The 26278-nt window shown below is 42.3% G+C and overlaps 1 protein-coding gene across 1 annotated transcript; it reads left to right on the top strand.

Annotated features, from left to right (window-relative positions):
• Positions 1–3932: 3932 nt before the first annotated feature.
• Positions 3933–25559, top strand: HIVEP2 (HIVEP zinc finger 2). The gene is made up of 6 exons (XM_016223958.2): positions 3933–9332; positions 10333–10487; positions 13870–14045; positions 17161–17262; positions 18065–18960; positions 23884–25559. Exons 1-6 carry the CDS (start codon positions 4167–4169, stop codon positions 24703–24705), a joined length of 7317 nt encoding a protein of 2438 aa, XP_016079444.2. The 5' UTR covers positions 3933–4166; the 3' UTR covers positions 24706–25559.
• The last annotated feature ends 719 nt before the right edge of the window (positions 25560–26278 follow it).

The raw sequence follows: 26278 nt of genomic DNA, 5'->3' as shown, positions 1-26278 counted from the left end.
AAATGGCCTCAAAAATTTTGTTCACTAATTACTATCCTGAGACCTATGCTTGTTTACAACTAAATTCTCAAAAAAACAAAAAACAACACAAAAAACCCCCCACACACCAAAAAACCATTTTTATACTTCTAAACAAATGTTTCATTATTACAATACTGGAAATAAACAAGCAGCGTCCGTTGCCGGTCATTTCATCCTGTTGTTCTTTAGGATGTTATTATTTAATGCTCACTTGACTTTTGCCACCACTCGAGTGATGATTAATTTCCTGAGGTAAAGCTCTTTCTCAGATAGTGTTTGCTAAGCGGAGGATCCCGGCCCACGGGCCTGGACACTAGGCCTTTGTGCTCAGAGCGGCCGCCCGGCTGCCCGGCCCCGGCTGCTGTCCTGAGGGGACCTCTGCCGGGTCTACGCGGGAGGCTGTTCCTGCGCCTCTCCTTCCAGGGCCTGCCTCAGGAAATGATTTAACTGGTTGCCAAACCTATTTGAGTGGGACTGTGAAGAGGGGCCAAAGGACGGGGCACACTTGGAGAAAAGTGGCAACTCTTGCATGGACTGTATCATCTGCTTGTCTTCTGCTCAGTTAGTTCCTTTAGTCCCATCACCGCCGAAACTGCCATGCAGGGGTTGGCACCTTTTTCGTCACCACCCCTCTCTGAAAAATGTGCCGAGCCCGCTGGACACTGCCTGTCTTTACGGACTGACCGACCGACTCCTAGGGGCCGCAGCACCTTCCACAGAAAACCCGAAAGTCCTGTCCTCCTGCGAGACATCTTCCTTTCACAGCACTGAAAGGCCTTAGGGACATTTTCAATGTGACTGTGAAGCCGTGGCTGGACCACCTCTCCTTTGTTGGCCATGAGTGCCAAAAAGGACTTTGCCTGGGTTTGGTGACCATAAAAAGAAATCTCAGAGAATGAAATGATAGCTGGCTGTTTTCCTGTGAGGACTGCTCTAATGGTGCACTTTTAAAACACATCAGATGATTGAGAAAACTGGAAATTTACTTTTAGCACACAGAGAACATGAAAAGTGAAATGGCTCTGCACAGTCATACAGAAGTAATGTAGTTATGCTTAACTGCATTGCTGTAGATGTACAGCACTAGCTAGGTCCATATTGAGAAAATTAAACTAAAGCTGCAAGTGTACACAATGGTATATTTGATGGTTTGTAATAATATTGTGAGGTCCAAAGAAACTGATTCCCAAACTGTAAGCATTTTCATGCATTTAAGTAATAAAACACAAGCTCAGGAATTTATACCATTGTTGGTAGAGGTCCATTACTAAGTAAAAGCTTCACCTCACAAAAAAATGACAAATGCCATTATCAAATTTTGGATTAAACTTTGAAAGCCTTATGGCTTTGAAGGTGAATTTCGTTTCCTAAATATAAGCTGCCGTTGTCTATTCTCGCTCGCATGGTTGCTGGAACTGGCTGAAGTAAGCTTGCGTTGAGGTGTTATGAGGCCCTCACTTCTCTTTCCACTTTGCTTTATTACCTACAGAGGGATGCATAGGAAAATCACTGTGGGGGGGAAGTTCAATCTAATGATAAAACTTTTTAGCAAAGGAAAATTAATATGCTTCTTGTTTAGTTTTTCTGATGATTGCTTCGCAACTCTCCATGGCTCTCAGCAGAAGAAACTTTTGATTACAGATGTCTTGCTACCAATATCTGGGCCTACTCATTTCTCACCCCGAAGACGACTTATTCCCATGGGAATTTCCATGTCCTTTCCCCTGTTCGAAGTGTAACCGCTATTATCTTCATTACAGTAACATTTTATATTAGGGAGCAAACTGGACATAGAAGCAAGACCAGGTATTCGCGTTTTAGTTTGGGAAATTGAAGTACATTTGCATCTCTCTCTCTCTCTGTCCCTCTCTCTCTCTCTCTCTTTTTTACTATATCTTTATTGTTGAAAATATTATAGATGTCCCCTTTTTCCCCCTTGACTTTTTCTATCCTGCACCCACTCCCCTCCCCAGGCCTTCACCATATTATTGTCTGTGTCCATGCCTTATGCATATATGCATGTAAGTTCTTTTTTCCTTAATCAATAGTTTATTAAAAAGATGAGCGTGCTTGTCTTAAAAAAAAAAACAACAAATAAAAATCACCAAAAGTTATAAAGTGAAAAGTGGAACTCCCTTCCTTCCCCTCTCTCTGACTCCTTGGTCCTATGTCTGCTATTTAACTGCTGTTAAAAACTGTTTGGCATCCTGGCATAAATTTTCTGTTTATCGCCTGTTTCTCTTTTACCCAAATGGGATTATTAAATACAGCCTAGGGTACGGTACGCATTTTGTTCTACATTCGATCTTACTATCTTGTGGACAAGTTGTTATGTTGGTACTCAGAGCTGTACTTCATTCGGAGGCATATTTATTTAAGCAGTCCTTGTACACATATCTTTGTAAGGATAGATTCCCAGCTATGGAACTTCCAGGCCCAAAGGCATTAGCTTTCTTACTTTGATAAGCACTGCCCCATTGCCTACCCAGGAACTCTCTCAGCTTTCATCATAACTGAAACAATTGAGCATTGGATTTCTCAGAAGCCTCTTGGTACTACATTGGCCATTTGCTTATGAAAGTTGAATATCACTTAAAATCGAATAGTTTCTAAGTTGTCAAGTACTTACAGTCATCTGGAGGACTCCTCTACTTGCTTGTGATGCAGATTTCCTAAAAAGGAAATGTATTCTTTTAAATGTTCAAACCTGTAGGTTAAAAAAAACAACACCTACTATTCTCAACTTTTTTACTATCTAAGGGATTTGGAACCAGGCTACTTGTGTCAAAAAACGAAGTTTTTTTTTTTTTTTTTCTTCACATAATAATCTTATATCTTAGAAAAAATTACTCTGAATTTTGTGTTACTTCTCTTGAATTATATTTGGACACCAAGTCAATATAAGGTTTACTGCTTTAATGCAGTATATTCTAAGAAGTTACTTGTGTTTTTTCTTTAGGGCACTTAGCACTGTGAGTTCTATATTTAATGAACTTTAAATTGACATTTGTATATAGCATTGTTGTTTAATGGGACAGTTTTTCCTAACTGCTTTTATTTTCTACCCAGAAAGCGTCAAGACAATCATGCCCATGAGAACTCTAAACCATTCAGGTAATCATTACATTTTTAAGCTGTTTCTCAAATACGTTTTATTTTGAGTATTATGAACATTTTATAATCATTTATCTTGACTTTCTTGCTTTCTCCAAAGTTCTGTGACAATCTTTGATTCTTATAGACTTAATCTAGCTCTACTGTCATTGCTTTTAAGCTATAAATACTATACTATATATTGTATATTATGTTATGTATTCATATATTTATATAATTGTATTGAATATTTATAAATATACATTTTGTATTAACCTATAAAACATATCTATGCAGAGAAATATGTACACCAGCATGCAAGTCATAGAACTTGGTAGAAATAGCTCTAAATTTATTTTAATGAAGGCTTTAAAAAATTTTATGATTTTATAAGTAACAGTTATCAAAATTTTTTCTTTAAATTCTTTTCTAACCAAAATTAAGCTGTGTATAAAAGGATGACCACAATTCAAGCATTGAATAGACATGCTTATGACTTAATGCTAGGTTTGATATTAATATCCTTTAATTGTGGAAGTAATGTAATAGCCACAAAATGAATTTATTAGAGTAAAACTCATTTTCAGTTTATCCAATTTCAGGCGGGTTATTTAGGATTTTTTAAAAAATTGATGACAGTCTTGACATTGTCTTTGTATTTCTTTTCCCCCCAGATCATTTTACCTTAGTGAAACTGGTAATTGAACTTTGCTCTAGTTGATGGGCGGAATTTCTCCTGGACTATTCACCATCCCAACTGCATCCTAGTTGAAAATATTCAAATGCCATAAGAAATTTTTATAGATGTACATTAGCTTTTGGACGGACTTTGCTACAATGGAGAGAACTGTGTTATAGCCCTGGTCCAAGGACATTACCATCTGTTGCCCATAGACTACGGGGTGGGTGTAAAAGGTTCCAAAGAGAAGGCGCGTTCGGCAAGTTTACAGACACCCTGGAACAAGCAAGCTTTGAAAAGCACAGCTTTGGAGACACTCCATGAGTCCGCAGGGCTCTCAAGCGAATTAGCACCTAAGACCTTGTGTAACAAAATGGACACTGGGGACACAGCTCTAGGACAAAAAGCTACCTCAAGGTCTGGAGAAACTGATAAAGTGTCAGGTAGATGGAGACAGGAACAATCAGCTGTTATTAAGATGAGCACTTTTGGCAGCCAAGAAGGACAGCGGCAACCACAAATAGATCCTGAGCAAATTGGAAACACAGCGTCAGCACAACTCTTCGGTTCTGGGAAACTGGCCTCCCCCGGCGAGGTGGCCCAGCAAGTCGCGGAGAAGCAATACCCGCTGCACCGTCCGAGCCCTTACTCATGCCAACACTCACTCTCTTTCCCTCAGCACTCGTTGCCACAGGGGGTCATGCACAGCAACAAGCCCCATCAGAGCCTCGAAGGCCCTCCGTGGCTTTTCCCTGGCCCCTTGCCCTCTGTCCCCTCTGAGGACTTATTCCCTTTTCCTATCCACAGCCACAGTGGTGGTTACCCTAGAAAAAAGATTTCGAGTCTGAACCCTGCTTTTAGCCAGTACTCCCAGAAGAGTATCGAACAGTCCGAAGAAGCTCACAAGAAAGAGCACAAGCCCAAGAAGCCCGGCAAGTACATCTGCCCCTACTGCAGCAGGGCGTGTGCCAAGCCGAGCGTGCTGAAGAAACACATCAGGTCCCACACCGGGGAGCGGCCGTACCCATGCGTCCCGTGCGGCTTCTCCTTCAAGACGAAGAGCAACCTGTACAAGCACAGGAAGTCCCACGCCCACGCCATCAAGGCAGGCCTGGTCCCCTTCACAGAGGCCGCTGTGTCGAAGCTGGACCTGGAGGCTGGTTTCATTGACGTGGAAGCAGAAATACATTCAGATGGTGAACAGAGCACAGACACAGACGAGGAGAGTTCTTTGTTCGTTGAGACCTCTGACAAAATGAGCCCCGGCCCCCCAATCCCCCTGGATATCGCCAGCAGAGGGGGCTTTCATGGGTCACTGGAGGAATCCCTGGGAGGGCCAATGAAGGTGCCGATTTTGATCATTCCTAAAAGTGGGATTCCTTTGCCTAATGAAAGCTCTCAGTATATTGGCTCTGATATGCTACCCAATCTGTCTTTAAGTACTAAGGCCGATGACTCTCACACGGTGAAACAGAAACTTGCACTGAGACTGTCAGAGAAGAAAGGACAAGATTCTGAGCCATCTCTGAACCTTCTGAGCCCGCACAGTAAAGGAAGCACCGACTCCGGGTATTTTTCTCGCTCAGAAAGCGCAGAGCAGCAAATAAGCCCCCCAAACACAAATGCCAAGTCTTATGAAGAAATCATCTTTGGGAAATACTGTCGGCTTAGTCCCAGAAACACACTCAGTGTGAGCACAAGTCAGGAGCGTGCCCCCGTGGGCAGGAAGGGTATGATGGAGCCATTACCTCACGTCAACACCAGGTTAGACGTCAAGATGTTTGAAGACCCCGCTTCACGGATGATCCCGAGCCAAGGGGAAATCGACCCCAGTCAGACAAGCTTGTTGAAATCCACGAAGTTCAACAGCGAGTCCAGACAATCCCAGGCTGTTCCGTCGTCTATCAGGAATGAAGGAAAACTTTATCCTGCAAATTTCCAAGGCAGCAACCCCATGCTCTTAGAAGCCCCTATGGACTCTTCACCCCTTATTCGAAGCAACTCAATGCCGACTTCTTCAGCAACTAACCTAAGCATCCCTCCGTCTCTGAGAGGAAGTCACTCCTTCGATGAGCGGATGGCGGGCTCCGACGACGTGTTCTACCCGGGGACTGTGGGCATCCCCCCGCAGCGCATGCTAAGGAGACAAGCTGCGTTTGAGCTGCCGTCGGTGCAGGAGGGCCACGTGGAGGCAGAACACCACGGCAGGATGCTGAAGAGCATCTCGGGCTCCTCCTTGAAGGAGAAGAAGTTGCTTCCCGGGGACAGGGCTGGCTATGACTATGACGTCTGCCGGAAGCCTTACAAGAAGTGGGAAGAGCCTGAAACACCGAAGCAAAGCTACAGGGACATCTCCTGCTTAAGCTCCTTAAAACACGGTGGGGAATATTTTGCGGATCCCTCGGTGCCATTGCAGGGAACGCCAACCACGTACGGAACCACGTGTGAAAACAGGAAGCGCCGGAAAGAGAAGAGCGTGGGAGACGAGGAGGACACCCCCATGATTTGCAGCAGCGCCGTGAGCGCGCCCGTGGGCATAATGACTTCCGAGTATGACCCCAAGCTGCAGGTGCAGGAAGGCGCGAGAGGTGCATTCGCCGCGGCTGGGCACGAGAGCGCTTCCCAGGGGCACTCTGAGCGCGTTGACCCCTGCCGGCCCCCGCTGCAGCCTGGAAGTCCATCTCTCGGGTCAGACGAGTTACCTTCAGCCTCTGATTTAGAAAAGATGTCAGACCTGGGGGGCAGGAAACCCCCGGGAAATGTGATTTCTGTGATTCAACACACAAACTCGCTGAGCAGGCCCAATTCATTCGAAAGGTCCGAGTCATCCGAGTTGGCGGCCAGTGCACAGGAAAAAGCCTCTTCGCCCTCTGAGACCTGTGACAGTGAGGTTTCGGAGGCCCCGGTGAGTCCAGAGTGGGCTCCTCGGGGGGAGAGCGCAGAAAGTGGGGGGAAGCCATCCCCTTGTCCGCAGCCTCAGCCCCAGGCCTACCACGCGCAGCCCAGGCTGGTTCGCCAGCACAACATCCAGGTTCCTGAGATCCGAGTGACGGAGGAGCCGGATAAGCCAGACAAGGAGAGAGAAGCCCAGAGCAAAGAGCCAGAGAAGCCTGTAGAGGAATTTCAGTGGCCCCAGAGGAGCGAGACCCTTTCCCAGCTCCCAGCAGAGAAGCTGCCGCCCAAAAAGAAGCGTCTGCGACTCGCGGATATGGAGCACTCCTCTGGGGAGTCCAGCTTTGAGTCCACAGGCACCGGCCTCTCTCGCAGCCCCAGCCAGGAAAGCAACTTGTCCCACAGCTCCAGTTTCTCAATGTCTTTCGAAAGAGAGGACGCCATTAAGCTTGCTGTCCCTGGGAAGCCAGATGAGTTTGGGAAGCACTCGGAGTTTTTGACTGTCCCCGCCGGTTCCTACTCGCTGTCTGTCCCAGGCCACCACCACCAAAAAGAGATGCGGCGCTGCTCCTCCGAGCAGATGCCCTGCCCTCACCCGACTGAAGTCCCAGAAATTCGGAGCAAATCATTTGATTATGGGAATCTGACCCACGCTCCGGCGGCAGGGGCGCCGGCCTCCACACTGTCCCCGTCCCGGGAGAGGAAGAAATGTTTCCTGGTGCGGCAGGCTTCCTTCAGCGGCTCTCCCGAGATCGCCCAGGGCGAGGCCGGGCCGGACCTGGGCGTCAAGCAGGAGCAGATGGAACACCTGCACGCCGGCCTGAGGCCCGCGTGGCACCACACCCCGTCCTCCGCGCCGCCTCCTCTCCCGGCTGAGGACCCAGGGAAGCAGCTTGTGGGCCCTTGTAACCAGCTGAGCTCAGGGCCGCTCCACCTGGCCCAGCAGCAGATCATGCACTTGGACAGTCAGGAAGCCCTGAGAAATTCCTTGATACAACCAACATCCTATATTACAAGCAAGCACTTGTCTGAACAGCCACATTTATTTCCACATCAAGAGGCGATTCCGTTTTCTCCCATCCAGAATGCCTTGTTTCAGTTTCAGTATCCTACCGTCTGTATGGTCCACTTACCAGCGCAGCAGCCTCCTTGGTGGCAACCCCATTTCCCGCATCCCCTCCTGCCTCACCCTCCGAAGAGCTATGGCAAGCCTCCTTTCCAGGCAGAAATCCATCCCAGCTATCCCCTGGAGCACGCTGCAGAGCACACTGGAAAGAAAGCCGCTGATTATGCGCACACAAAAGAGCAAGCTTACCCATGTTATTCAGGCACATCAGGGCTCCACTCAACGAACTTTCTTCCAAAGTTTCCATCGGACCAGAGTACCAAGTCAATGGATACTCCCTCTGAGCAGGTCCTCCAAGAAGATTTCACCTCAGCAACGGCTGGGCCTCTGCAGTCCTTACCGGGCACAGTGGTTCCTGTTAGGATCCAGACCCATGTTCCGTCCTATGGGAGTGTCATGTACACAAGCATTTCCCAGATACTTGGGCAGAACAGTCCTGCAATTGTCATATGCAAAGTCGACGAGAACATGACCCAAAGGACACTGGTAACCAATGCGGCCATGCAAGGGATAGGGTTTAACATTGCCCAGGTGTTGGGGCAGCATGCAGGCTTGGAAAAATACCCCATCTGGAAGGTACCTCAAACCCTACCCCTTGGCTTAGAATCCTCAATTCCCTTATGCTTACCTTCCACCTCGGACAGTGCCACCACCCTGGGAGGGAGCAAGCGGATGCTCTCGCCAGCCAGCAGCTTGGAGCTCTTCATGGAAACAAAGCAGCAGAAAAGGGTCAAGGAAGAGAAGATGTATGGACAGATTGTCGAGGAGCTCAGCGCTGTGGAGCTCACCAACTCAGATATCAAAAAGGACCTCTCCCGCCCGCAGAAACCCCAGCTGGTTCGACAAGGCTGTGCTTCTGAGCCAAAGGACGGCTTGCAGTCGGGGGCATCTTCCTTCTCCTCCCTGTCCCCCTCCTCATCTCAAGACCATCCCTCTGCCAGCGTGCCCCTGAGGGAGCCATTCCCTCCCAGCTGCAGGGCACCCTCTCTCGGGCAGAAGTCCAGTGGGCCTTCTGAGAGCAGGGAGTCCTCGGAGGAATTAGATATCGATGAGACGGCCTCTGACATGAGCTTAAGCCCACAGAGCTCCTCGCTGCCACAGGCAGACAGTCAGCCCGAAGAGCAAGGAAGGGGCCAGAAGCTGCCTGTTGGCATGCTGGTCCACATGGCCTCCGGCCCAAGCGGGAAAGTGGCAAACTCAACGCTCCTTTTCACAGATGTGGCAGATTTCCAGCAGATTCTTCAGTTCCCCAGTCTGCGGACAACAACTACTGTGAGTTGGTGCTTCTTGAATTATACAAAACCCAATTACGTGCAACAGGCCACCTTCAAATCCTCGGTTTATGCTTCATGGTGCATTAGTTCCTGTAACCCCAACCCATCAGGATTGAACACCAAGACCACTCTGGCTCTTCTGAGATCCAAGCAAAAGATCACCGCAGAAATTTATACTCTGGCTGCTATGCACAGGCCTGGAACCGGCAAGCTCACGTCATCCAGTGCGTGGAAGCAGTTTGCTCAGGTAATGGATGTTGTTCTGAAAGCATTCTGATTGTGGATTTGATGGCTGAGCAGAATACACAGTGAAGGGCAGTCTAAAAATTGCAAGTAAAATGAAGGTCAGAGTTGGGGGAGTCCTGTGCAGCATTGGGCTTCCCCATGGGTGAGGGAAGCCACTGGCCTGAGCTTATGAGGGTCCCAGGAAAAGCCCCAACCACAAAGTATCTCCTCCACTCAGGTGTCAGGAAATTCTACCTCAGGGACTAATTCCTTTGGGTTCTTCTCTCTTCTGACCTGTGTTAACAACCTGGTAGATTGACTTTTCTTTTGAGGTGAGGAATTCAGGAAATTGTGAAATGGGGACATAGGGTAGGGAGAGGGCCCTGGAAGGGAGCGTCAGGCAGGAGACAGGCAGGGTGTCAGAACTGAACTTTGCAAACCTCCGAGGACTGGCTCCCACTGACAATACCTTATGCTAAAATTTATTTTCTATGTATTGCTCTCAAAACTCATTTTCCCAAGTGACCAGCTGGTTGGTTCCAAAAATGAACAATTAATGCCTTACACGTGAAATTATAAGAATATTAACAAGGGGCACTTGGGAATTTAATGCCAAGTTATTAAAAGAAGCACATGGAGGATTTAAAAATACATATTACTTATTTCAGTTACCATTCCCCTTCAATAATTTTTGAAAATATTTCCTTAATTAATAAGGATGGCTTTAATTGCTACTTCAGAATAAAAAAACACACATGTTTTTAAAGTTTTTATTAGTGCTGCACAGTGTAAGTGCTAAAGTAGTATTTTTTTTTTTTTAAACAAAAAGTTGAATTTATTCAGTAGACATTGTTGTTCTTTTCTGATTTTATTCCTGTTGTCCCTTATTTTCTGTAACCAGCCCATGGCCATTTTAGCCTGGAATTGAGGTTAATTTTCAGAGATCATAGAAGATGGGGGTATGTGGTCTTCCCCTGTCTTAGAGAAGGCATGTGAAATGATTCTCTCTTTTTATCCCACAGATGAAACCTGATGCGTCCTTTTTATTTGGCAGCAAACTAGAAAGGAAACTAGTGGGAAATATCTTAAAGGAAAGAGGGAAAGGAGATATTCATGGAGATAAAGATATTGGATCCAAACAAACTGAGCCAATCCGAATTAAAATCTTTGAAGGAGGGTAAGGAAACATAAGTGCAAATGGAAACTATTCAGATCTAAGTCAGAGCAAATGGTCCTGAATGTCTGCATGGAAAAAGCGGTATCTCCTCGGGTTGGAAGTGTCGAGCGAATTCCTTTTCTATTGACATTCCTGAAGTCTGGCTGGTCATAGATAATGAGTTCATGTCCTTGCTTCCATGACTTGCCTTTAATGAAAATGTCCCTGTTGTATATGGTTTGAGCCTCTGCTTTAAATTTTTATGCCTCTAATTTACTATGAAATCGACTAAGTTGGTGGAATCTTGAAAGTTTTATTCTTTAATATTATTTTTATGAGCATTTATTGCGCTATTAGTGGACATATTTTTATTCTGTGCTTATAAAAATGCAATCGTGCACACTCACGTATAATCCTAGACACTGTTTAATTTACTTGTTTGTTTTATTGTTTTTATTATTGCCTGCACTCCAGACTTCATTGGGATTTCATCAGTTTCATCAATGTCCTCTTCCAGGTCCAGGATCCATGCCAGGGGACCGCACTGCATTTAGTTGTCATGTTTCCCCAGACTCCTCTGGTCTGCGACAGTTCTTTGTCTTTAGGAATTATTTCTTAAATGTTAAAATTCTGAATGGTAGAAACCTAAGTAATAAGGTCCAATGCCTTTGTTTCTGTACAGTTATGAAAAATTACACATATGTGTGACGTCTAGTTTTAGATTTAGGTGGAAATGCATCTTTGATCCAGTCAATGGGAGAAAAGCCCAGATTTTTGCTTTTAAAATTTAAACGATATTTAAAACACATTAACCACATTTAGGGGATTATGATGTAACTCACCTTATCTGTACAACAGATCCATATATATTTCCATGCACATGAATTTATTCCAATTATATTTGGAGGGCAAAATAATGTTATCTGTTTGACTATAAAATGTTGACTGTTCAGTGAAATGAAATATTGATTTCTCACATAGATTACCAGTTTGGAGATGGATGATTAAAATTGATTCCCTCTTAGGTGTGGCCTTCTTTTGATGGATGTCGAGTATTTTCACTAAAACCAGAATTGTATATAGTCATGAAGCTTGTCTCAGTATTTTTTTGACATCCCTCATCTTTTAACACCACCAAGAGAAATACAGATTTTATCTTTCCTCAGAGACTGAGAGGTCCCTGTGACTGAATCAACCTCTAACATTCAGCAGTCTTCATAGCAGTGCACTTGTACTAGATTAGAGAGACCTTCACAGTTACTGTATGCTTTGGGGAGCCCATCTCCACTAACGAAGGACACGAGTGAAAATGCGTATGTGAACATTTTATTGCTGTTTTGATGACCCAAAAGGATTGTGCCCGTATTTCATTTCTTCCTCTCATTGCCCCATTTTATAGGCTACTGCCAATCATTTCTTCATCTGTGGCCCAACCTCTGCCTGGTGGTGACCAGGTTCACTCCAAGCAGTGTATCACCAACTCTTATTTTAGTGGTTGCAAAGTGATAACTTAAAAAGTATTACTGACCAGTTGCTTAAGTGTATGTGTTTCTTATCTCATTTATAGATTTAGAATTTAATTCAGCATATCCTTCTTATTTTTTTCAAAGTCCATTAATTCCCCTATCAAGTAGATTTGTAGAATGGTTGATTGGTAAATATTTTATTTGTATAGATTTTTATAATATACAGTTACAGTTTATGCTGAACTTCACTATATTTTCATTCTGGAAGCAAGCTAATCAGCTAATACATTAAAAATAAAATTATATAATATGAAGGAAAAATGTATTCCCCATCAACTATGATGATGGGCTGCAATAATTGAAGGTATCCTTCCCCAAAGAAAATTACTTTTTTATGAAATTGCTTTATTCTGTATTCCTTAGACAATTCCATTTAGTTAGGGGGAGAGAATAGAGAAATTAAAAGGTGAAAGATATTTTGCATCTTTATGTTCTTTTCTACTTTATGACAAAACACAATGTGAGATAAAATATAAAGTTTAATATAGATTTGAAGAACAAGTGATGTTGGAAATTTCTTGTAAAAGAGGAAAAACTTAAAGGAGCAGGAAGCATGCAAAATTAACTATTCATTTTTTAATATTACTGAATTCTCACCTGGATCAGTACTAACCAAAAAGCAGATAATGTTAAGATTAAACAGTACCTATAGCAGAGTTGGTATTTAAATACGTGGGTGGATTTTTCTGTCTTAAAAATCCTTCAGTGCCTTGGGCAAATGACGTTGAACTTGCTTTTATTCCTGATGCTGGATTTGCTGGGACAAATCGAGAAGTTTACAGTGCTCTTAGAATATAGAAAATTGTGAATCTAGTGCCCAGTGGATAAGGGCATTTTGTATGTCAGTTCACCTTTTGAAGTTATAAAAAGGACTCCTCAAAAGGAATGTCTTTCCAAGAGTGACATTAGACCCATAATTCTAACCTAGCTGTGATTTAGGAGTTGATACCACTCACCTATTTATTTGATAGAATGCTGTCCTACTCCATGACAGATCATGTTTCTTTGTATTCTAAACAAAACGTGATGTTGGAGCACTGGGTGGGTTTCTTCTGTTGATTATCACGGTTCTGAATACTTAAGAATTTGTTCGTCTAACTGATTTCATTAGACATCCTTTCAAACATGTCAATTAAATCCTTTTGGAAACCAATGCAAGTTTGATTGAAAAGTAGAATCTCTGGATGTCATTACGTAACAGTACTTTCCAGAAGCCACTTGAAGTTCAGACTCCACTTGCATGCGTTTTCACGGTCCTTAGGAAGGGCAGGTACAATCTGCAGACAACAGTTGGTGAGCTCAGCTCAGTCTGTGAGAGCTACAAATTTCCAAGGCACTCTCGTGCCAGGACTATAAAAATAGAGTAGAAACTTGCAAAGAAGAATTCTATTATCAGTTACATTACTTTTAGCAAATTTAGAGGGGTATGTGTGTTATGCATGTACATCTTAAATGATGTAATATTAACAAATGATCTGTGATGATTTGAATATGGTGGTATAACTTTTTGGATGTTTCTTGGTTGGAAGTTTTACTAGAATCCAAAAGTACTAAGGCACAGCTCTGCAAGTCTTCAAGGCTTATAGAAGCCTATTTGAACATCTATACCCAGTCCATATATCTACACTTAATAGAAGATCCAATTCCATGCTGAACTCCAAGTAGAAGAAATTCTGTTTTGGTTACAATGCCAGATCTGTTACCTAGTTCTTTCAGCCTTTACTGCATAAATTTCATAGGCTCCGTAGAAGTAAAGTTGAATAATTGTTTGTAAAAGCCCCTCATAAAAGTTTACCATGCCAATGATTAGCTTTGGGGTTGATTATATCATGTGCTAAAATATTTGAAAGCACACTGGACTCCCTTTTTCTCAACAGGTATAAGTCAAATGAAGACTATGTGTATGTCAGAGGACGTGGGCGTGGGAAGTACATTTGTGAGGAATGCGGGATTCGCTGCAAGAAGCCCAGCATGCTCAAAAAGCACATCCGCACCCATACTGACGTCCGGCCTTACGTGTGCAAGCTATGTAACTTCGCCTTCAAAACGAAAGGTACGAAAAATTTTTAAAAACGAACAATTTTTTAAAAATTTTTTTAAAGAGGAAAATCACTTTTTTATGGCTACTTCGGATTACGAATCCCATTTTATAACTACATTTCATCGACTAGAAGGTGGTTTGGTTTGTGAAAACATGACCCGGTGAAATGTATTTCCTCCCGCATGTAAGCGATCAGAGGATGTCCGTGAGACAGCGAGGCTCCTTTTACGACTTAAGTAAGAGCTCTGTGGAGCTGGGCCCCGGCCAGTTGTCTCTGAAGGAAGTGGCTCAGAATTGCCTGGATAGCTATTACTTCATGTTGGAAATGTTATGTGGTCTAGATAATCTTTGCACCGGTATTGAAATACTGCAGGGAGACATTCCATGTGGTGGCATTAGGAAAGCAAAGCAGCAGCTGGGAAAAAACATGTGCCCTTGGTCAGTTTCAAGATTATAAATAATGTAGAAATCCACAGACTCCCAGGTGGGCTCCTCCATCCACAGTTGCATTAATTATTCATCGAAATTTGATAGCTTGGGTTCTGTATATTTATCAGCACAGAGACAATTTCTAACTCTCAGGCCACAACTGTTAATCTCCTAGAACTAGGACTTGGCTTGAAATGATATTCTGTCTTTTCAATAAAAAACAACAAAATCTGTTTTTAACAGGTAGATTTATATGAAAGTATTTTACGGAAGAAGGTTGTTTGATTATGTTTCTATCATTTTATAAAACCACGAAAATGTTCATAAGCCCAGTGTTCTCAGAATACAAACAATAGTGAATCAGAGTTGGTTTGACTTTTGTAGAAGCACATTTTACTGCTTATTGTAGAAGTACTAATGGATCCTCATGAAACTCAAATTATTTCCCAAAGTTTCAATTTTAAATTTGCATGCCAATTGATCCACTCGACTACACAGCAACAAAAATAAATATCATAAAATAGTCTTTGGTAGAGAAATGTGTACTTATTTTCTTTTATAGTAAAAAACCTGAATTATTTCATTGGTTTGTCAGAAGTATAAATGTGTAGCCTATCAATATATCTGTTTCTTCTTTATTGACAAGGCCTCTATATTACAAAAATGCCTTCTTTGAAGCCAGAAAAAGGGGAAGGGAGTGTTTGTTTGTATTTCAAAAGAAATAAACATAAGGTCCTTTAAATACCATCCACCTTTGCACAGTTAAGACTTTTATATAGAATTTCACTAAGAGACTTCCTGGGAGATAAGAAAATATAAACTTTAGTTTTAGAATATACTGCAAATCTGCCAGTCATTACAACTGATGTATCTTCACTGGACATACGGTTTTTCTGCAGGTAGAGCTGTGTGAAACACCGGGTGAAGAAACATTTTAAAGATTTTTTTAAAAATCAAACTAAATTTGGCTCTGAACCATTGTCTTGGATTTTAGCAGGAAATAACTTATCATTGGTCATTAATTGAGTTTCCTAGTCACCTTTTGAGAATGTACAAATTTCTCAGAATCTTAAAATGGACAAAACATTCTGGGAATCCCCTCCATTTTCACCTCCAGCTGAAATGCCTGCTGTCCAAAGCCCTGTCACCTGAGCTCAGACCAAGAGCACAGTTGTAGGACCAGTACTTCCTTCATGCCTGGGCCATTCCTTCCATGCCCTCCCCCTGCCATTCTGCTCCCCTCCTTGTGCTACGCCCTTCAGAAGTTCAAGAATTCCATAAACCATATCTGGGGTGGGGGGTGGTTTCAGAGCCAGATTTCCAACCACAAACCTTCCCCAGCCATCTTCTTGAAATGGGTGGAGAGAAAAATACAGAAGAAGAAACACATACTAAGATTTAAATAAATTATTGTTATTATCTTGACACACCTAACAGTCACAGCCATCCACATACATGATACTTTGCTCCCTTGAAGAAACAAATGGTTTCTATTAATTTATAGATATATTTAATTAATTTTCAGGTTTTAGAGTTCTTGATGATCTGTCTACAAAAATGCTTGAACTTTTTAAAAAAATTGTAATACAAGTAAAATAATAAACAACAGTGTCCCAGTTTAGAATTATGACTCATGTATTACATTAATAGCAAACTAAACACCCCTACAAGGGGAACAAACTATTTCATCAGGCTGAGAGTTTCCACCTAGATTCAATAAGCCTATTCTTAAAAATAAGGCATTTTTTGGTACATCGTTAAAGCAGTATCAAAGGGCAGAGACAATATTGTGACTCTTACAACTGAATTAGTTTCTGGATATCTTTTGATAAGTTATATATGAGACATGGAACAGCCTATATATTTTTTATAGATCCTATGTCCAAGGTGATTCGATCAGTGTTTTTGTAATTTCTCACATTATATATAGCAATTATATGAATATACAGAAACTTACACACACACTTGTATGTATATACATATAATTATGTATGTCTATATCATCATCATCCTACATATTTGGTGTAAAATCCTTTTTTCTTAGAATGATGGGATTTTCATGGTAAATGAAAAGGGGATATTGCTGCCCCAGAAGAAACTGCTGTCATAAAGTTTGCTAACGTATGTCAGACAGAGACATGCTCAATACTGAGACTAATACTCCCTATAAGTAGTTAACAAAATATTTGTATTGTTCTTTGAATTCATGTATAGGGTTGCCCCTAACAGTATGGATTTTTTTTTCTTCTGACTAGTTAAGGATCCTGTGAGTCTAATCTATATCTGATCAATGCCAGAAGGGCTCGGGTCTGGTGGGTGTGTTGATAATATTTTGTTGTGAAGTTTCTCTGAGATGTGTGACCCAGCTTGGCTTTATATGGAGCATTAGGAGGCCAAAGATATTAGATCCCTTCTCAGTCAGGAAAACATGGGATTCCCAGTCATGCTTGGAATCTACCCTTGAAAAGATGTGACCCTGGACTTCTACAAGTCTCCCAGAGTGAAGAAAACCTGAGACTGGGCCACTGCTCTCCGGGGTTGATGTTTTCAGAAACCAGATTGTCCCTCTTAAGGTTGAGGCAAGGGGTAACAGGTAGAAAAAAAAAACCTTGTCATCTCAAGTGAGTTCATAGCACATTGAATTTTGGAGCAATCATCACATTTTGATAACAGATTATTTTTTTGGTGTGTTTGCTAGGAAACCTGACAAAGCATATGAAATCTAAAGCACACATGAAAAAATGCCTGGAGTTAGGAGTCTCAATGACTTCAGTGGATGATACAGAAACTGAGGAAGCAGGTACGTATTTATAACTTAGTTGATGGACCACTTCATTACGCATGCTGCAGCTTTGTGGCCAAAGTGGTAAAATATGTTTAGATATTTTTTAAAAACTGATTACATTTCCTTTTATTAAATACTAAACATAGAAAAGAAGTCTAACATACTGAATTGCTTGAAACCTACTGAGAAGAAATAAATGCATTTTCAGTTCAGACCTAGGGAGGGATAAAGGTCTTACTGTGAAAATATTTTTATCTAGAACCATAAAGGAAATCCAGTTGCACTGTTGTTGTGATAGTGATTTAAATTTTATAAAACTTTCTGGGAACTTTGAAAAGCATTTTTATGTCTTAATTTTCCTATTAAGAGAAAATCTAATAGAAAAAAATCATCATTAACCTCAATAGAAAACCTGAGGCTCAGTCAAACCTTCTGCGATATGCCACTTAGACATAAGCTTATACCTGTAGGGACAGGTTGTTGCTTTTATTTTTCTTCTAACATTATCATTTACAACATTATAAACCATTTACTGATGGTTTTCTATGAGTGGTGTGATGTCTGAGATATAAGGTCCTACTCTAGAGTTTTTATTATAAGGTGGGGATGAAAAAGGGTAGGTATATAAAAGAGAAGAATCAGTGCAGGCTCACAGAGGTAAGTGTCCAGTGAGTGTCTTAGGAGTTCAGAGATGGAACTATCTATCTCTAGGGGCTGGAGGGTTGGGGAAATCTTCTGGAAAGAGATGGGACCTAAATTGGCTCCTAACCTGGATGTTTGGGTCTTGATCTCCACTATCTTTGTTCAATTGTTTCAGAAACTATGGAAGATTTGCACAAAACGGCTGAGAAGCATAGCATGTCCAGCATTTCAACTGATCATCAGTTCTCAGATGCCGAAGAATCGGATGGTGAGGATGCAGATGATAATGATGATGATGACGAAGATGATGATGACTTTGATGACCAGGGAGATTTGACACCAAAAACTAGATCAAGAAGCACCAGTCCTCAGCCTCCTAGATTCTCCTCCTTGCCTGTGAATGTTGGCGCCGTACCCCATGGGGTTCCTTCCGATAGTTCCCTAGGACATTCTTCATTGATCAGCTATTTGGTTACTTTGCCAAGTATTCAGGTTACTCAGCTTGTGACACCGAGTGACTCATGTGAAGATACCCAGATGACAGAATACCAGAGGTTATTCCAGAGCAAAAGTACAGACTCAGAACCAGACAAGGACAGGTTAGACATACCCAGTTGTATGGATGAAGAGTGCATGCTGTCTTCAGAGCCCAGCTCCTCTCCGAGGGACTTCTCCCCCTCAAGCCACCATTCCTCACCAGGATATGATTCTTCACCCTGTCGCGATAACTCACCAAAGAGGTATCTCATACCCAAAGGAGATTTATCACCCAGAAGGCATTTATCACCTAGGAGAGATCTATCACCCATGAGGCATCTTTCACCAAGAAAGGAAGCTGCATTGAGAAGAGAGATGTCACAAAGAGATGCTTCACCAAGAAGGCATCTGTCCCCAAGGAGGCCATTGTCGCCTGCGAAAGATATCCCGGCAAGACGAGACCTCTCTCCCAGAAGAGAGAGAAGATACATGACCTCCATAAGAGCGCCATCTCCCAGAAGGGCTTTATATCACAACCCACCGTTGTCCATGGGGCAGTATTTGCAAGCAGAGCCAATCATATTGGGGCCTCCTGTGAGTATAAGTAGCTTTCTCTTTTTGATATGTAAGTCGTAGCACATGGGAACCTCTTGATAACTCACTAGTGTGGGGAGGAATGAACTCGGTTACTGAAAATAGCAGGAAGACATTTTTATCACAAGCTATTGTCAGTAACATGGCTGTGGCATTTCCCCAAGTGTAGTAGTATTGCATCAGAGCAGTAGTGCATTCCAGCTGGTAACAGGTGAGGCCTTTCTGAGTGCTTTCTAAGCCTAACTAATTATAAACATGAGCTGAAACTTCGAGGAGAAAAGATAAAGTCTTTGGAATGTCATGATTGCTTAGACAGATACTCTTGGGAGTAGTTAGTTGTCATAGTTCTATAACACTTTGCTAGGTAAGGATTCTGATTCAGGTATTAGCCTTGACTTTCAATAACTTAAAAAAAATAAACTCATTATCTTGTTCACAATGAGTGGACACATGAAACTAGTAAGGGACTGGAAGAAGAGAAAATGACCCCCTTGATATGTTTGTAAGTCAAAGGCATCAACATATGTGCTTTTCTTGCCATTTCTTTTACCTCCTGCTAACCAAGGGCACTTGTTTAGTGAGATGGTGGCCCAAAGAGAGTGGGAAGTTGGGAGAGCTGAAGGAGAAAGTATCAGAGGAGACTTCTATGGTATGTCTTCTGTATACGTTAAGATAACAACCATAACAATCATGAATTAAATTTAGGTAGAAGGTTTAATGCAAATCTATTGAAAAGCATGTGCCCTGCCTAGATCCATGGCATGGAAGACCTGATGTCTCTTTCAGTTTGCGTAGGATTTAAAAAAATGAATGAAGCAGCCACTTAGCATAGACAGAGGAATGCTACTCTTGAGTTTGTTTGCTTTAAATGTGTTTGTTTCCTGGTCTCTGTTCTTTGCTCTGTTCTTTGTGGTGTGGATTAACCCCACCCTTCATAGCCAAAGGAGGCACCACCAGCTCCCAGCTCTGTCTTCTCACTGCCCTAGTGTTCAGCTTCCTCCCTCTTACCGCCTTTTCACCATCCTGAATCATAAGCTTAGGTTGTCATTTTTGAACTTCAGGAAAGCTCCCTGTTGCATTCTAGTCCCCTGCTCCCAACACCCTCTTTTCACAAGCCTGCTACCTACTTAGTTTTCATACTGTAACAACTGCAGAAATATGTATAGCGAACAGGGTGGAATTTCTTTGTCAAGCTAATAAACTAGCTACCTAAGAAAAAAGAGGTGCATTTTCACAGGTTTTTGTTTCATGGTGGTGTTAAGTAGAACAGGATCTTCTGAAGTTAGTGCTGTTACAGCATAAATAAAGAGTGATAAATGCTGCAGATTCCAGTATACTACAGATTCCAGTATACTGCATCTGGGTATAAAATGCTTTCTCTGGTTTAGAACCAGTGATGCTGGTGCAGTGTGTGAGATGCAGCTCTCCTGGTATTGGTCAGGAGGACTGAGATTGTGGTGTTAGCGAGATGTTGCAGCATATTCAGTCAATTGTAGACAGAAAAAAATAAGCCTTTAGAGCCAACACACTATTGTTATTTAAAAAATAATAGCACTCACAACCAACTCAGGCAAAGGAATTGGAGGAGTGGGCTAAGGGAGTTCATTAACTTTTGGATATATGCCCAATTCCCCTGGATATTTAATAGAATTGTTAAACTTTACCATTTACGAAGCCCAAGTGCTGAGCCTTTGGTCTATTACCCGGTTTAATTATCTTTAGAGAATTTATAGCCTGCTGCTTTGTTCACATGATATGAGAGAATAGATCTGGGAATCCTCCCAAAGCAGGGGCAGTTGGTTCCCAAACACTTTTATGCTTTATCACACTGTTTTTGAGGGACAAATGGGATTTTCATCTTTCTGTGATGTGTGCATTAGATTCTTGTTGCAAAAGCAAAATAAATTGGCAGTGCTATGAGAAGTGTCCGTCCTGATTGCTATATTTGATGAGTGCTTCACCCTCTCTGAATAATGTTTGAAAATATTAAGTTGAAATGACCCTCAAATAATTCTTTTTGAAAGAAATGCTATTAGTGATACCTTGTCTTGTTGCTTTACATTGACCAAGGTCTCACAAGACAGTGACTGTGGTGTGAAATGACCTTGTAGTCCAGCATGAGACATTCATTATCTGGTTCAGTCTGAGTGGTAGGCAAGTCTACTATATGTGGCTCAAGAATAAGGGTGAAAATTTTATGGGTTTTGTTCTCATAATTTCCAAATAATAAACATTTGTTTTCCATTTTTAAAGATTTGGTAGATCAATAGCAAGGAGACAAAGGAGTGTCTTGGTCCTTGGTACATAGTATAGATGAACACTGAGTCCAGTGAAAAAGTCCACATTCAGCTCTTCCCCTTGCTGTCTGTGTGATCTTAAGCAAGTCACTTAACCTCTTGGTCATAGTTTCCTAGCCTGTTTGTGGCAGCCAGGGAGGTGGGCCAAGCAGATTCCTGTCTGGAAAGAACTTGCCATTCAGCTGTGAGAAACGCAGTCAGCTGACAGCTTCCTGCTGTTAGCTCCTTCGGGATACACCTCAGTGTTGAAGCCAAGGCCATGTTCCCTCCCGCAGCCCCCGGCCCAGTGGGTCCCAGCTGAGCTGAGCACCTGCTTCCTTTCCTGCTACCTTCACACGCATTAGCTCCTCTGCTCCTGCCCCCACCTCCACACACGTACCAACCAGTGAGCCTCTCGCATTCCTCCCTCTTTCCTAGCATTTGTTTCCAAAGGACCTACTGACACTGCTGAAAAGCTGAGTGGGATAATGTGTCTGGTACATGGGATACATATGTGCATACATGCATTCATATGTACATAAATATGCACATGCTTAACACAACCCACACCAAATTCATTATTGGTATTTCTGTGTCAAGATTTTTCTTACTGAGATTTAAGTAAGATGGGCGTGTGTTCACCAGATTACAACAGTAGAGTCCAAGTTCCAAAACAAAATAAAGTTGCAAATGGAATAAAAAACCAAAGTAGAAAAACCTTACTGAAAGTCTATTCGGTGGGTGAAGAAGGGGTGAGTAGGCGGAGGGAGGGTGTGTGGGAGGTGGTCACCCGGTAGGGGTTCTGCTTGTATGCTTACCTCTGGGGTTGGAATCACTGATTTCCTGATCATTAAAGGTCTGGATGTGACATTTTGATCTTAACACAAATACGATTTTGTTGGATTTCGAACGTAATGGATAAATCTTAGTTTTACAAGACAGTTCATCATTTCCTTTGAGAGTTTGGATGAGAGACCTCATGCAGTGGGGCATCCCTCTCCCCGGCTCCCTCCCAGACCCCGCTCATAAGAGGTATGCGGTGGCCATCACCAAATAGCAGCCAAAAGCGCAATGGAAAACTAACCAGCCTACATTTCAGCTTAAACTTTGAATTTGTAACTCTTATGATTAAAAGATGCATTTGATTATTTCAGAGGCTATTGTAGGCACTACAGTTCTCCCACCTGAACTGGTGTTTGATAAAGGAAACATGCCTTTTTCTGAACCAGAGCAAATATCAGATGGGTTTTTTTTGGTAGCATATAGTGATTCTTTCTCACACCGTAAAATTCTCCCCTTACCCAGCTTATTAGGCCCTCGTGATTGTAGGGTTGATGATTGCATGATTTCTCCTGCACTTCCAGGACAAATCATTTGTCTCTAGTAGCTTGAGTAAGTTGGAGCCTGGAGCAGGGTTAGGGCCAAGTATGGCACAGAGTAGCAGAGGTGATGCATAATTTATCGTTCCTGAGCCAGTCTCACAATCTAAATAAAACTGGATGAATCATTAATGGTATAAAGCATACCTTGGGTTTTGGAACTGAAACATTCATAAAGTGAATGAGAACAATTTTTTTTTTTTTGTCTCTCTCCTGGATTACTACCATACTTGACATGTTTATATCCATTTGATTTTAAGTTCTCAAAAAATAACAATAAACTGAGTCCCTTTAGGATGACAATCCATGGAAAGAATGAGTCTCAGTTATTGAAACTAGATAATCTCATTAAAACCTGATAATCTCACGGTCTAAATTGTGTTTTGCTACAGAAACATTTATAGAAAATAAGTTTCCTATTTTCTAGCCCGGGACCATGAAATCTAGAATTCTGGCCCAAAATTTTAAGTATTTTTAATTCATTAATTTCCAAGACGATATGTAAATGGAAAGAATAATATAAACAGAGGAGTTAAGACACAGTCACCTTTGGTTCCCAGCTATGTAGTTGAGTAAGAGTTGTAACTATCTGAAGTATTTAGTGTTAACTGCTTATCTAATGGATTGATATTTCCTTATAAACACTGACCTTGACTTGTAATTTCATGAAGACTGGTCCTCCGCCTGGGTGTCTCTTCAGCAGGAATTTATTTCATTAGACTAGTAACTTGCACTATGGAGGCACCAGTTTCTGTGTCACTGCTGTTTTGTCTTTTACTCTGTAAATACTTTTTTTAAATACCCACTTTCAGGCATGTTACTTTGCTTTTACTTACCCACACTTAAGAAAAATATTAAAATTCTATCCAGTAGATAAACACATGGTAATCTTTTTTATTTCTTTTGAATTTAATCTATTATTAGTGTTTTTTTGCTCGGTAAACTTTTCCTAATAATTACCCATTATTTTCTTTTCATTCTTTCTTATGAAAAAAGCCAAGCTAAAATGTCTCTGTACCTAGTAAAAACCACATGCCTGTTTTATCACAATGCTGTTTAAAAAGAAAAGTAACTTTTCAAACAAGGACAGCTTCATTCACGGATTCCAAAAGACAACTGAGAAATCTCTTTTGTCTTGAAAATGAAAACTCAGGCAAAGGACCGGGTAGTTTTAAAGTGTTCTGAGTGCGTGAGCGAGCGAGTGAAGTGGCTTGGCCTGAGCTTGGCGAGCAGCCGCCCTGACCTTGTGCCCTTGATCCCCTCTGCAGAATCTAAGAAGAGGATTACCTCAGGTTCCTTACTTCAGTCTCTATGGAGACCAAGAAGGTGCTTATGAACATCCAGGCCCCAGCCTTTTCCCCGAGGGACCTAATGACTATGTCTTCAGTCATCTTCCACTCCACTCTCAGCAGCCAGTCCGAGCTCCTATCCCCATGGTGCCAGTTGGTGGGATCCAGATGGTTCACTCCGTGCCGCCGGCCCTCTCTGGTTTACAGCCTTCGCCCACGTTGCCCCTCCCAATGGGGGGCTCTGAGGAGAAGGCAGGAGCTCCAGGGGGATCCTTCGCGAAGCATCCCTGTGTTATCCCCAAGCTGCACGAGAGGCCAGCGCCTCCCCTGGGGCAGTCTGGCCCGCCCAGCCTGCCCTCCTCCCCTCGGCTGCTGCTGAAGCAGAGCACTTCGGAGGACAGCCTGAACGCCACCGAGAGGGAGCAGGAGGAGAACATACAGACCTGTACAAAAGCCATCGCCTCCCTGCGGATTGCCACAGAGGAGGCCGCTCTGCTCGGGGCCGACCAGCCGGCACGGGGGCAGGAGCCCCAGCAGAAACCCTTGGAAAGCGCACATGGCAGCGTTAGACACTTCAGTGGGCCTGAGCCAGGGCAGCCCTGTGCCTCAGCCACCCACACTGACTTGCGTGATGGGGAAAAGGACAATTTTGGTACATCCCAGACTGCATTAGCTCACTCCACGTTTTACAGCAAGAGTTGTATGGATGACAAACAGTCGGCCTTTCACGGCAGCAAAGAATTACCTTCAAGCACAGAGGAAGGCAAAGAACCTTCGTTGGAAAAGAGTCAGCTACATTGATCTAAGATGCATGGAAACTTTCATTTCCACCTTTTCTTATTTGGTTTTGTTTTTTTCTAGACGTAGGGGTAATCAAGTTTATAGCATGCCTGTCCTGAGTTACAGTAGTTTGCTATTATATATACTTTTGTTATAGCAAAAGAATTAGGTAAATTAACAAGTCATCATGAGCCTGACCAAAACAAAATTTGAAATTAACCTGTTGGGTCTGGTACTTTTAAAACTGTACAGATGTTTGTGCCTTTTCTTTACTTTGCTTATATTCTTATAAGCATTTTTTAGCAGTAATTTGTACATATTTTAGAATTTGTGTATCTGCTTTGTAATAAATGTAATTTCTTTCCTTTTTTGGACACTTGGATCTAAATGATGTAAAGCAAAACAGCATCAATATATATGTGAGGTTGCACTAAAACATATTTTTATATGATTAAAACTGAACAGCTTTTATGTACAGCTCTGATTCTGTAATACTAATATTTATTTACTTTGTTTCATAAATTGTACATTTTTTCTTAATGTTGTGGATTGCTTTTCTATGTGAAGCATGGGATTTACTGTTGCGTAACTAGAACAAAAATGTATATTGTAAACAAGATATTTAAACTAGAGTATCTTATTCTGCACTTATGCATTAGCTAAAAAAAAAAGATAAAGGGTGTATCAGTCAGTTCTTAACTCTTGTAAATTTTTTTGTCCCTTGTTTGCTGGATTGACTATAACTTAAGTGCTGATTGTGATTTTAAACTGATAGTAACGTAAAGCATTAAAGTAAACAATGTGCTATTGTGAGTTTTTTCAAAGCTTTATAAATCAGTTATAAATAATATTAAAAGTATTTGGTCTTATGTGAACATGTTGATCTATATACTCATCTAAAACTATGGGAAAACATTCCGCCCCATGTAAATATGTACAAGTGCATCACTGGTACAATTTTATGTAACTCAGTTGGACACTAGGTTGCCGCAGACCTATGCTAGGGTGTCTTTAAAAATTAAAGTGACAAAGCACATGGGACTGTGCGGAGCTTGGTTATCGGCCGGCCCGGTGGCTTGGCAGGCAGTGCTGTGCGCTGCTCATGGAGAAGACCTGGGCTTAGACATCTCCTTGGTTCTCGCTGCATGAGATGGGGACTGGAACTAAGGCCACCACCAAGGGGTCGCTCTTGGACTCGGGTGGGTGTGGAAGCGGGGAAGAAGCATGGAGACCTGCCTGCTCAGCCCTTCCCGTCAGCCAGTCCACACGGTAACAGGGTTGGCATCAGCTTTAGGAGAAGCCACTTTGCCCTTTGGAACAGGGGAAGAGTGTCACACCTCAGGCTATCTCAGGGGGAATGGGAGGAAGAAGTTTTCCAGGGAAAAGAACTTGTGGGAGCAGGATGTCTTTTGTATATAACTTTGGAAGTGGGCTTTGGTTAGCGTTGAAGGTGGGCAGAGCCTTTGTAGGTCCAGAGGAAGGGAAGGAAGGGAGGGTCCAACAGCATGTGCACACACACACACACACACACGCACACACGTGAGTGCACACACACACCATCTGGGTTATCTTTGTGCTATATAGTGGATTATAA

This window comes from Miniopterus natalensis, chromosome 5, assembly GCF_054644295.1.
Source record: "Miniopterus natalensis isolate mMinNat1 chromosome 5, mMinNat1.hap1, whole genome shotgun sequence".
Lineage (NCBI taxonomy): Eukaryota > Metazoa > Chordata > Mammalia > Chiroptera > Miniopteridae > Miniopterus > Miniopterus natalensis.
Note: the sequence above shows the minus strand (reverse complement) of the source record. Positions and strands in the feature narration are given on the sequence as shown.